The sequence below is a fragment of the Aquarana catesbeiana genome, linkage group LG08 (genome assembly GCF_042186555.1).
Source record: "Aquarana catesbeiana isolate 2022-GZ linkage group LG08, ASM4218655v1, whole genome shotgun sequence".
Taxonomy (NCBI): Eukaryota; Metazoa; Chordata; class Amphibia; order Anura; family Ranidae; genus Aquarana; species Aquarana catesbeiana.
In genome coordinates, this window is record NC_133331.1 from 80783919 (window position 1) to 80796849 (window position 12931).

Below are 12931 nucleotides of genomic sequence, written 5' to 3' on the forward strand. Positions count from 1 at the left end.
GTGTCACAAGTGTCCGCCATAATGTCACAGTCATGATATAAAAAAAATAAATAAATCAATCGCAGATTGCTGCCATTACTAGTAAAAAAAAATTTTTTTTTTAAATGCCATAAATCTATCCCCTATTTTGTAGACACTAACTTTTGCGCAAACCAATCAATATACGCTTATTGCGATTTTTACTACCAAAAATAGGTAGAATACATATCAGCCTAAACTGAGAAAAAAATTAGCTTTTTTTTAAAAAAAATGGGGATATTTATTATAGCAAAAAGTACAAAATATTGTGTTTTTTATTTTTTCTTCAAAATTGTTGCTCTTTTTTGTTTATAGCACAAAAAATAAAACCGCAGAGATGATCAAATATCACCAAAAGAAAGCTCTATTTGCGGGGAAAAAAAAAAAAAAAAAGGGACGTCAATTTTGTTTGGGAGCCACGTCGCACGACCGCGTAATTGTCAGTTAAAGAGACGGAGTGCCGAATCACAAAAAGTGCTCTGGTCTTTGGCCAGCCAAATGGTGCGGGGCTTAAGTGGTAAAGCAACAAACCTCACCCACAAAAGTCCTGTCGTATCAATTTTGTTTGGGTTAAGCGTTGCGCAATTGTGAGTTAAACCGACAGTGCCTCATCACAAAAAGTGCTCTGGTCATTGAGCAGCCAAATCTTCAGGGGCTGAAATGGTTAATATTCCCTCCTTTGTAATGCTTTGTGACTTCTAAGTGGTGATGTGGTTAAAGTCATGAACAATCCCCGAATACAGCACTTTCAGTACAGGCAAATTACTTTATGCTATTTTTGGCTCAGCCGCTTGACGTTATTCCCTGAAGTCCACAGGACACACTCACCAGATCATTAGCTTGGTCGATGGTGAATACGCTGCAGTTTACTCTGCTTTGGATGTCAATGTGAGCATCAGCCAGGGAGGAGATTAACTGTTTACACTCATTCTGCATCCTGGTAAAAGGGATTGCTATTTCATCATAATACAGATGCTCTGAAAGAACTGCAAGCAGACGTGGCTGGACGGCAAGGGATACCGTTCTGCATTCCTATACAGACAGAAACAAAAGGCTGTATAACCACAGAACAGAATAAAAAAATGCAAAAAATTTGACAAACTCAATACTATACCCCAAAAACAGAAACAAAACATATGTACAGTCAGGTCCATAAATATTGGGACATCGACACAATTCTAATCTTTTTGGCTCTGTACACCACAATGGATTTGAAATGAAACAAATAAGATGCTTTAACTGCAGACTTTCGGCTTTAATTTGAGGGTATTTACATCCAAATCAGGTGAACGGTGTAGGAATTACAACAGTTTGTATGTGCCTCCCACTTTAAGGGACCAAAAGTAATGGGACAATTGGCTGCTCAGCTGTTCCATGGCAAGGTGTGTGTTATTCCCTCATTATCCCATTTACAACGAGCAGACAAAAAGGTCCAGAGTTCATTTCACGTGTGCGATTTGCATTTGGAAACTGTTAACTCTCAATATGAGATCCAAAGAGCTGTCACTATCAGTGAAGCAAGCCATCATTAGGCTGAAAAAACAAAACAAACCCATCAGGGAGATAGCAAAAACATTAGGTGTGGCCAAATCAACTGTTTGGAGCATCTTAAAAAGAAAGCATGCACCGGTGAGCTCAGCAAAACACAAAAGACCCGGAAGACCGCAGAAAACAACTGGTGGATGACCGAAGGATTCTTTCCCTGGTGAAGAAAATTGCAAGTTAGACTTACCGGTAACTTGTTTTCCAATAGGCTTTCAGGACATCACCCGAGAGATCATGGCTCCTCCTCCCACAGGAAACACCTCATCAATTAAGTCTATAATTGGAGTCCTCCACATTGCCTCTTCAGTTGTTTGTAGAGAACTCCAGCCCCAGCTGCAACACATATGCGACAGTTATATCATAGTATTACAGCATCAGCATAAAAAAAGGGCGGGTTACTGCTGTCCTGAAAGCCTATTGGAAAACAAGTTACCGGTAAGTCTAACTTGCAATTTTGCAAAACGTCTTTCAGGACAGCACCCGAGAGGATAATCGAGACTTACTCCATTTAGGATGGGACAACAGCCTGTAAGACTTTTCTTCCAAAAGCCTGGTCCCCAGCCGTCATGAGGTCTAACCTATAATGACGGGCAAAGGTTGTCAGACTTGGACAAGTAGCTGCCTTACAGATTTGTTCGGGGGTGGCGCCAGCTTTTTCTGCCCAACTCAACGCCGAAGCTCTTGTAGAATGAGCCCAGACATTCACTGGACTCTTGACCTGTAAGGGAATAGGCTTCTGAGATAGCCATTCTCAACCATCTGGCAATGGTTCCTCTAGAAGCTTGTCTTCCTTTTTTATTACCGGAAAATAAAATAAATAGAGCATCTGAACATCTAAAATCTTTAGTGTTTTCCAAGTAACTCAAGACTGCTCTTTTAACATCCAGGGTATGGAATTCTTCTTCCTTCTTACCCGATGGATTAGAACAAAAGGTAGGAAGTATTATCTCCTGAATTCGATTCTGGACCGAAGCGACCTTTGGCAAAAAATTAGGATCCGTCTTCAGAACAATTCGGTCTGAAAAAATGGAAAAGAAAGGCTCCCTGATTGATGAGGCTTGCAGCTCACTGACTCTTCGAGCTGTTGTAACCGCCACTAAAAAAACTGTTTTCAAAGCAACTAATTTCAGGGAGGCTAAATTAATGGGTTCAAAAGGTTCCTTGGTCAGGGCCTGAAGAACCACCGATAAGTCCCATGCTGGACAGCTTTTTATCACCACTGGTCTAGACCGGGTGAGAGCTTTGAAGAATTTAATTACTAAGGGTTCTGATGAAATGGATTTTTCCAGAAATACCCCCAGCGCAGCAACTTGAACCTTGAGGGTGCTGACCGCTAGGCCCTTGTCCGCTCATTCTTGCAGGAACTCAAGAACAGAAGAAGTTTGTTTTGGTGATCTTTCAGATGCTGTGCACCAGGAGGAGTTGAAGACTTTCCAAACTTTGGAATATATTGCTCTTGTAACCTTCTTTCTGCTGGATAGGAGGGTAGCCACCAATCTATCCGAGAAACCTTTTCTCTTCAAGAGCTGTTCCTCAGTAGCCAGGCCGTGAGTTTTAGTTTTGCTACTTCCTGGTGAAGCAGAGGACCTTGTAACAGGTCTTTCCTTAACGGAAGGTGCCAGTACGGTTTTAGTTGCATCTGAAGAAGGGATGAAAACCAAGGCCTTTTGGGCCAGAAGGGAGTGATGAGGATCACTGTTGTATCCTCTTTCCTGATTTTTGCTATGACCCGAGGGATAAGCTGAAACGGGGGGAATGCGTAACAGAGGTGAAATTTCCAATTGTTCGCCAGAGCATCCACTCCCAGTGATGCCTCGTTCCTGTTCAGGGAGAAGAAACAAGACACTTGCAAGTTTTCCTGGGTCGCAAAGAGATCCACTCTTGGGCGCCCCCATTTCTGCACTATCAAATGGAAGACTTCTGGATTCAATTGCCATTCCGCTTCTAATACCTGGTTCCTGCTTAGGAAGTCCGCTACTCTGTTTAGGGTGCCTTTTAAATGGACCGTGGATAAGGATAGAGTATGGAGCTCTGCCCAACTTAGAATGCCTTTTGCTAGGATTTGTAGACCTTTGCTTCTGGTTCCCCCCTGTCTGTTTATGTAGGCCACCGCCGTGGCGTTGTCTGACAGGATCTGAGTATGCTGTCCCTTGACTTCTTTCGCAAAAGGTCAGTAAGGCTATCTCTATAGCTTTTAGTTCCCTCCAATTGGAGTACCTCAGTGCATCTTTTGTGGCCCACGAGCCCTGGGCCCACCGACCGTTCATATGAGCCCCCCCAACCCCAGGAACTGGCATCGGTTGTCAACCTCACCTGGGTTGGGAAGGACCATAACAGACCCTCTGAATATCTTGTCTGGTTCTTCCACCACCAAAGACTCTTTTTCACTGAAGTAGGGATCTTCACTAGTGAATCTAGTGAATCCTGCTGGTGATTCCAGGTTTAACAGGAAACTGCAGAGGTCTGAAATGGAGCTTTGCCCACTGGAAATCCGGTATGGAAGAGGTCAGGGTTTCCAATGCTGACATGACCTTCCTGATGGACAGAAATTGATTGGACTGTAGCAGTGACACCACTTGTACCAACTTTTCCTGTTTTTCCTCTGGAAGAAAAATTTGTTCCAAAGAGTTGATACGGAAACCCAGGAATAACACTTCCTGTGAGGGAATCAGATTTGATTTTTGAAGGTTTAAAATCCACCCTATGGATTCTAGGTGAACACTGGCTCTGAGCAAGTTTTCTTGAAGACCTTCTCTGGTCTGAGCAAAAAACAGCAGGTCGTCCAGATAAGGAATAACTGAGATCCCTTCTAGACGCAGAGGCGCCAGTGCTTCGGCCATTATTTTCGTGAACACCCTTAGGGATGATGACAGACCAAATGGGAGTGCTCTGAACTGCAGATGTACTACCTTCTTCTCTTCTTTCAGTGCTAATCTCAGATATTTCTGCGACCTGGCAGCAAAAGGAATGTGGAGGCAGGCATCTTGTAAATCTATTGACGCCATGTAGCACCCTTGATACAGGAGGTTTCTTACTGAAAATATGGAATCCATCCGAAACCTTCTGTACTCTACTGATTTGTTCAGCATTTTGAGATTCAGGATAAGATGGAATTTTCCTGAAGGTTTCTGAACGAGAAAAACATGTGAGTAGAACCCCTGGAAGAACTCCCCTGCCGGGACCGGAACAATGACTTTGAATTTTCAGTTCCTGAATTAGGGACTTCATGGCGAAAGCCTTGACTGCATCCCTTGGGACGTTTGTCACCAAGAATCTTTTTGGAGGTTCTTCCGTGAATTCTATCACATACCCCTGGGAGAGCATATTTACAATTAACTGATTTGAAGAAATGGCTCTCCACTGAGGAAGAAACTCCTGGAGTCTTCCTCCGACCTTGAGGGAGTCATTGTGGTTTTCCGGAGGTCGCAGGAGGATTGAAGAGCACTCCACCCCTACCTTTGGGCTTCTGAGAAGACCATGACTTCTTCTTGCCCTCCATTTTTGCTTCCTGCTGACTTTTTTGGGGCTGAAAAACGCTTACGGGTTTGCACCTGTTTTTTCTTAACCGGAAACGCCTTTTTCTTATCTGCTGTATGGTCAAGAATGGATTCTAGCTCCAAACCGAATAGCAGATCACCTGCAAAAGGAATACCACAGAGTCTATTTTTAGGTGCAGCATCCCCTGGCCACATCTTCAGCCATAAGGCCCTTCTGGCAGAACTAGTAAAAGCTGCTGACCTCGCTGACATGCGGACAGATTCCGCAGACGCATCCGCAATATATGATATTGCTGCAGACAGGGTTGAAAAGGAGTCTAGAATCTCCATTGCCGGTTTCAGATTGTTCATCACTGATTGCCAGGTTCTTTTAAGAAGCAGGTCCATCCTTTTATCCATGGGCTCCTTCAGAGTGCCCATGTCCTCAAAGGCGAGGTCCGTAGACTTAGAGACCTGAGAAAAGGCAGAGTCCAATTTTGGAACCTTGTTCCATATAGAATCCAGATTTTCTTCAAATGGAAATCTTTTCTTGTGAGCCCGGGAAAAGAAAGGCTTTTTCTCAGGTTCCAGCCACTCTTTTCTAATCATATCAGTGATAACCGAATGGACTGGAAAAGGACGGCCTTTTGAATCTCCTAAACCAGCATACATGCAGTCATGCAGGGAGAGTTCCTTCTTTTCCTCTTCTATCCCCAAAGTGGCATGGATTACTTTCAGGAGTCCTCACACCTCTTCTAGCGACATTTTGTATTTAGAAGCAGCATCTGATTTATTTTCCTCCTCCTCAGAATCTGTATCATCTGGAGCGAGGGAAACGGACCCTTGGGAAGCGTCCTGGGATATCGGACCCCCCAAAATTATTTGAGAGCCGCCCTGGGGTTCTGAAGATGGCTGCGGAACCGAAGAATCCCTAGAGGGACCTGGTTCCTCTCTTAGGTTTGACCTAAAAGCTTGAAAAGGTGGCCCGGAGCTCATCCTTTATTGTAGTAACCAAATCGCCACATACGGATGGAGCCTCTCTGACCAAATTTATAATGCACTCTGCACAAAGCGTTTTGGTCCAAACATCGCTTAATTTCTCTTTGCAGACAGGGCACCTTTTCTTGACTGGTTGGGCAGAACCTTTGGCCTGGACAAACAGAAAAGAGACATGGAACCACGCTTAAAAGGCTGCAATACAGCACAAATAAGACACCCAGGTGCACTAAGGAAGATAACATCTCACTTCCATGTGCCAAGCAAGCCACCACTACCACCTAATCCCCTGTTGCAGGGCAGATATACTAAACCTAGCCACTGCAACATACATTCCCAAGGATGGAGGGGGGGGGGGGGGTGGTGGGGGAAGGGGGGGAAGGGTGAGTGACCCCCCACAGGAGAAAACGGCCCAGGGTAATAGAGGACACAGTCCCTTACCTTAGCCTTGCTGGCGCCTTGGCTTGCCCCCTTATCCGCTGCATCGCTATCCATAGCTGTCTGTGGGCGCGTGGTGAAACGAACGGTTCCAGATTCGAAAACGCCGCTGCACTGACCTGGAACTGGAAATAAGGCACCAGGTGACCCTGCCCTCTCCCTCTGCGCTTTGCATTCGGAAATGACGTGCGCGCCGACCCGGAAGTGCTGCTTCTTCCCATTACAGGACGTGGCTGAGGCGCTCCTCTGCCACCAGAAACATGGCTGCCTGTCTGGCCAAAAATTGGAAGCAGCACCCCCAGACGTACAGGCTCTCCCCGAGCACGGGAGAGGGAGCCCACGGGACCGTCCATCTGGGAGGCAAGTGGGAGGCTCACTCTCCTAGCCAAAAAAAGACCTAACAGGTGAGAACCTGTGTCTCCCAGGGAAAACCCTGAGAGATCATGGCTCCCACCAGAGGTGTTCCTCCAGCTGGAGGAAACACAAAAAACTGACGAGGCAACGTGGAGGACTCCAATTAAAGACTTAATTGATGAGGTGTTTCCTGTGGGAGGAGGAGCCATGATCTCTCGGGTGCTGTCCTGAAAGACGTTTTGGAAAACATCCTTCACAAAAGTTGGCCAGATCAAGAACATTCTCCAGGAGGTAGGTGTATGTGTGTCAAAATCAACAATCACGAGAAGACTTCACCAGCGTGAATACAGAGGGTTCACCACAAGATGTAAACCATTGGTGAGCCTCAAAAACAGGAAAGCCAGATTAGTGTTTGCCAAACAACATCTAAAAAAAGCCTTCACAGTTCTGGAACATCCCATAGACAGATGAGACCAAAATCAACTTGTACCAGAGTGATGAGAAGAGTATGGAGAAGGAAAGGAACTGCTCATAATCCAAAGCATACCGCCTCATCAGTGAAGCATGGTGGTGGTAGTGTCATGGCGTGGGCATGTATGGCTGCCAATGGAACTGGTTCTCTTCTATTTATGGATTATGTGACTGCTGACAAAAGCAGCAGGAAGAATTCTGAAGTGTTTCGGGCAATATTATCTGCTCATATTCAGCAAAATGCTTCAGAACTCATTGACCGATGCTTCACAGTGCAGATGGACAATGACCCGAAGCAAACTGCAAAAGCAACCAAAGAGTTTAAAGGAAAGAAGTGGAAATGTTATGCAATGGCCAAGTCAATCACCTGACCTGAATCCGATTGAGCATGCATTTCTTTTGCTGAAGACAAAACTGAAGGGAAAATGCCCCAAGAACAAGCAGGAACTGAAGACAGTTGCAGTAGAGGCCTGGCAGAGCATCACCAGGGATGAAACCCAGCGTCTGGTGATGTCTATGCATTCCAGACTTCAGGCTGTAATTGACTGCAAAGGATTTGCAACCAAGTATTAAAAAGTGAAAGTTTGATGGACGATTGTTAATCTGTCCCATTACTTTTGGTCCCTTAAAAAGTGGGAGGCACATATACAACTGTTGAACTTCCTACACCGTTCGCCTGATTTGGATGTAAATACCCTTGAATTAAAGCTGAAAGTCTGCAGTTAAAGCACATCTTGTTCGTGTCATTTCAAATCCATTGTGATGGTGTATAGAGCCAAAAAGATTAGAAGTGTGTTGATGTCTCAATATTTATGGACCTGACTGTACATGGATATGCTGGCTGTTTTACTTTCCAAAAGGATTTGTAATTTTAAACACTCATCTGCTAGTCAGTAAACTACTACCTGGTTTAACGCCTACTTGCTCTCAGGACAAAGGCGATGATGTCAAGTCATTGTCCACTATAAGGATTGGAGGCAAAGAGGTGGCATAAGAAATTGAGCTGCATAATTAGGTCACCTGTCTGGTGGTGCAGTGTGGAAAATTCTAACTGCTCAAAGCCACACACTAGGCTGGTAAAACAGTATTTTCAACTGTATATGTAGCCATTTTTATGGGATTTCCCCTTTAGCCAATTCCCGACCAGCTATAGCATGGTCAGCCAATTCTGGGAGGGCGTCACACGACGTCCTCCCATGATTGCGCCCACCGTGGTGCACTCGGTGATCATGGTGTCCTGGACACAGCTGATCACAGATCAGGGTAAAAGGCCAGTCACAGCGGCTCTTTACCATGTGATCAGCTGAGTCCAATCACCATGTAAAACACGGTAAGGGACATTTACACTGATAATTAAGGGCACTGATTAGCAGTACTGCTAATCAGTGCCTGAGTAAAAAATACCTGTCTGCAAAATTTTACAACAAACTCTCCCCGCCCCTCCCTCTCCCCAAAATTTTACATTTTTTTTATTTGGAAAAAAATTAACCCATTGGTGAATACCAAAAAAAAAAAAAAAAAAAAAAAAAAAAAAGCCATTTGTGTGAAAAATACATGATAATTTTATATGGGTACAGTGCAAGACCGCACAATTGTCATTTAAAGTGCAACAGTGCTGAAAGCTGAAAATTGGCCTGGTCACAAAGGGGGTTAAATTATCCAGTAGGCAAATGGTTAAAGAAATTTGCCATGAAGCAACACTATGTAGAAGGGCTCTAAATGAGGAAACCATGGATCCTAATAAGTTCAAATTTGCCATTCCAGAACTACCAGCTTTCTAAAGAGCACCAGACATTTCTTTGTAACAGATTTTCAGTTAATGCAATAAAGCTTTTTTATATTGCAATCGTCTGTGCCCAGTGATAGTTAATTGGTCTGTAAAATATACAAAATCAATTATCCTGTAGGTGATTGCAGACCGATCAGAGTACCAATAAACATGCAAGTATCTAGGCTATGGACACTAAGTCTGACCAAAAAAAACTGAAAACTTAAGTATTAGAACTACCTCAATAGCTAAAGAGGAACTGCAGTCTGCTCACATAATTTGTAATAAAAAACATCTTTGCCATTCTGAAGCTTCCCTCCAACCACTTTGCATATAGTGGTTCTATACTTGCCAAATATGCTGCAGAAATCTCCCTCCACTAAGTCTGGCTGAAATCATTTTAACTGTGGGCAGCCAAAGCTGCTGCCTGTTCTGTGTACAGAACACCTCCAGGTAGCCATATTGCACTGCATTTTCAGAAAATTGCAGCGCTGCAGATTGAAAAGAAAAGGTAATTTTAAATATTCAATTACAATATGACATGAGTTGCAATTGTATACGCGATATTTTTTATTTGCTATATTTTTTTCCCCCACAAAAAGGGGAGTTACCCTTTAACTGACTTTCTATTCAGCTCCTATAGCAAATCATACATTTTTCTTACCTGCATCTATGCAATTATGTAAATATCTTTTTCACTGTGCTGTACTTTTTATTTTATTGATGGGAATTTGTAACCCCTTCCTTTTTGGGCTACAGGGTATGAAGAGTATTTAACCACTTGCTGACCACCCGCTGCACATATACTGTGGCAGGTTGGCTCGGCTGCGCAAATTGCCATAGATGTACATTGGTTCCTTTAACAGCAGGCACCGTGATGGCTCCACAGAGCCAGAACGGGGATCTGTCAATGAATGTCAACAAACCAATCCCCATTCTGACAGGGGACTAGAGCAAGATAGTCTGTTCCTAGTGAGCAGGATCTCTCTAATCCCAGTCAGTACACTTCCCCCCACAGTTAGAAACAGCTCGCTAGGGGACACTTAACACCTTCCCTGCCAATGTCATTTATACCGTGATCAGTGGCTATTTTTAGCTCTGATTACAGTAATAATGTCACTGGTCTCAAAAAAAAAAAAGAGTCATCAAATCGCTGTTTACCATTACTAGTAAATAAAAAAAAGCCATAAATGCATAAATATATCACCAATTTTTTTTTTTGGACGCTATAATATATATAATATTTGCACAAACTAGTCAATATATGCATACTGCGATTTTTTTTTTCTTTACCAAAAATATGTAGAATACATATTGGCCCAAACTGATGAAGAAATTTATTTTTTTTCGGATATTATAGCAAAAAGTTTTTTTTTCTTCAAAATTGGTCTTTGTTTACAGCGCAAAAAATGAAATGCCACCAAAAGAAAGCTCTATTTGTAGGGTAAAATACATAAATTTTGTTTGGGTACAGCGTTACACAACCGCACAATTGTCGGTTAAAGCGACACAGTGCCGTATCGCAAAAAATGGCCTGGTGATTAAGACCCCTTTCACATTGTAAAGCGCCGCTAGTTTTAGCAGAGCTTTTTGGCCCTAGCGGGGCGCTTTTAACCCCCTCTGGCAGCCGAAGAGAGGGTTAAAACTGCCCATGTTGGGGAGCTTCTGAAGCACTCCCATTCATTCCAACGGGCAGGAGCAGTGTAGGAGTGCGATATGCACTTGGTCCCCTTGGGGATTTAAACAAAAAATTTCTACTGTAGTGTGCTTTCACATTGGTTCGCTTCAAAAACTTCCAGTAAAAACGCATGTGTGTTAATAATGGTGGTGCATATTTTAAAGGACATGTGACTCAAAACTGCACCAAAAAATCTTAGCGAGGGCATTTTTGATGCCAATTATTTCAATGGGGAGGCGAGTTTTTGCTGAACTCCCCAAACAAGCTCCAAAAATGCTGCCAGCAGGATTTTTTACACCGCAACAGATGTGTACCGTCCAAGTGTGAACACATTCATAGATTTTAAAAGGGAAGCAATTTTTTTGTGCGCTCGGGCACTTTAACCACTTCAGCCCCGAAAAATTTTACCCCCTTCCTGATCAGAGCGTTTTTTTGCGATTCGGCACTGCGTCGCTTTAACTGACAATTGCGCGGTCGTGTGACGTGGCTCCCAAACAAAACTGACGTCCTTATTTTCCCCCAAAAATAGAGCTTTCTTTTGGTGGTATTTGATCGCCTCTGCAATTTTTTTTGCGCTATAAACAAAATAAGAGCGACAATTTTGGAAAAAACGCATTTTTTTACATTTTGCTATAATAAATATCCCCCAAAAATATATAAAAAAAATTTTTTTCCTCAATTTAGGCCAATCTTATTCTACATTTTTTTTTTTACCAAAAAAAAAAATCCCAATAAGCTTTTATTGGTTTGTGCAAAAGTTATAGCGTTTACTAAATAGGGGATAGTTTTATGGCATTTTTATTAATCTTTTTTTTTTTTACTAGTAATGGCGGCGATCAGCGATTTTTATTGTGACTGCGACGTTATGGCGGACATTGACACATTTTTGGGACCATTGTCATTTATACAGCGATCAGTGCGATTAAAAATGCACTGATTACTGTGTAAATGACACTGGCAGTGAAGGGGTTAACCACTAGGGGGCGGGGAGGGGTTAAGTATGTCCTAGGGGAGTGATTACTAACTGTAGGGGGATGGGCTGTGTGACGTCACTGATCTCTGCTCCGATGACAGGGAGCAGAGATTGAGCGACACTGTCACTAGGCAGTTCGTCCTCTCCATGAGGCGATCGCGGGTATCCCTGCGGCGAGCGAGTCCGCGGGACCCGCGACCCGACTCACGGAGCTCCCGGCCGGCGCGCGCCGCCGTGCACGGACGTACCTGTAAGTCCATTTGCCCAGCCGTGCCATTCTGCCGACATACATCAGCATGCGCCGGTCGGGAACCGGTTAATGCAAAAGCTCCTGAAAAAATCCAGCGTGAAAGCAGCCTTAATGCTTAAGCTGGCCATACACCTATAGATTATCTGCAGATTTTCTATGGTTAGATAGAAAATGTGCAACAGATCTCTCCATGTTCGCTAAACTGTGTGGATGGAGGAATCTCCCACTTTTTCCATCTAATCTATAGGTGTATGACCAGCCTTAGTTATTCCTCTCTTCCCATGCACCTCATAACGTAATGTGGGCACAAGTGAGGCACTTTCCTAACTCCGGGGCACTGATTGGTGACTGTTTTTCCTCATAGGTTAATTTTGGTAGGCTTTTATAAGACAGGTTTGTTGTCTGGTCATCCAGTATCACATCTGCAAAAAAAAAAAAATAAAAATCTGGCCTTATTATATTACCTTCTGCAAGGATGCCCATTCACAAACCACAAGAGCCACACTTATCCTCTGTAAGGCAGACTTGGAGTTAAGATGGAAGAGAAGTAGTTGGGCTAGGGATTCAGCAGGCTTGATCTCCTGAGAAGGTGCATTTACAACAGGATCACAGATACAGCAGCACAACGATCCAAGCAGTCTGAAATTGGGACAGTCAGATATCAGTGAAAATACATTTTTTTTTTTTTTTAAAGCATGCATTTTAACAGTTCTATGCTATATCTGCTTACAAAAGAAGTGTACTGACCTTGCAGCAGCAATACGAGCTCGAGTAACCACAAAGTCTCTGGTGGCAGAGTCCTCAGTGACACTGTCTGAGCCAGCAATATACTCCTGGGTGACTTCTTTTGTCTGGCCCTGACCTTGACGCAATTTACCACCTGCCTTTTCATATAAAAAATAGAAATTAAAAAAGTAAAGCCATTAAACTCTATATTCAAGTAATGACCTGTTTTTTTTTTTTT

At 43.4% G+C, this 12931-nt stretch overlaps 1 protein-coding gene across 3 annotated transcripts in view; it reads right to left on the reverse strand.

Moving 5' to 3' along the window:
- BTAF1 (B-TFIID TATA-box binding protein associated factor 1) overlaps window positions 1–12931 on the reverse strand; it is a 234766-nt gene that overhangs the window by 95953 nt on the left and 125882 nt on the right. For all 3 annotated transcript variants that reach the window (XR_012235669.1, XM_073596058.1, XM_073596057.1), the window contains exons 17-19: window positions 12715–12851; window positions 12432–12606; window positions 847–1050 (exon numbers count right to left, since the gene is read on the reverse strand). Coding sequence is in view for 2 of the 3 variants with exons in the window: in XM_073596058.1 (XP_073452159.1) it covers window positions 847–1050; window positions 12432–12606; window positions 12715–12851 (516 nt within the window). In the remaining variant the exon portion in view is untranslated. The remainder of the gene's footprint in view (window positions 1–846; window positions 1051–12431; window positions 12607–12714; window positions 12852–12931) is intronic.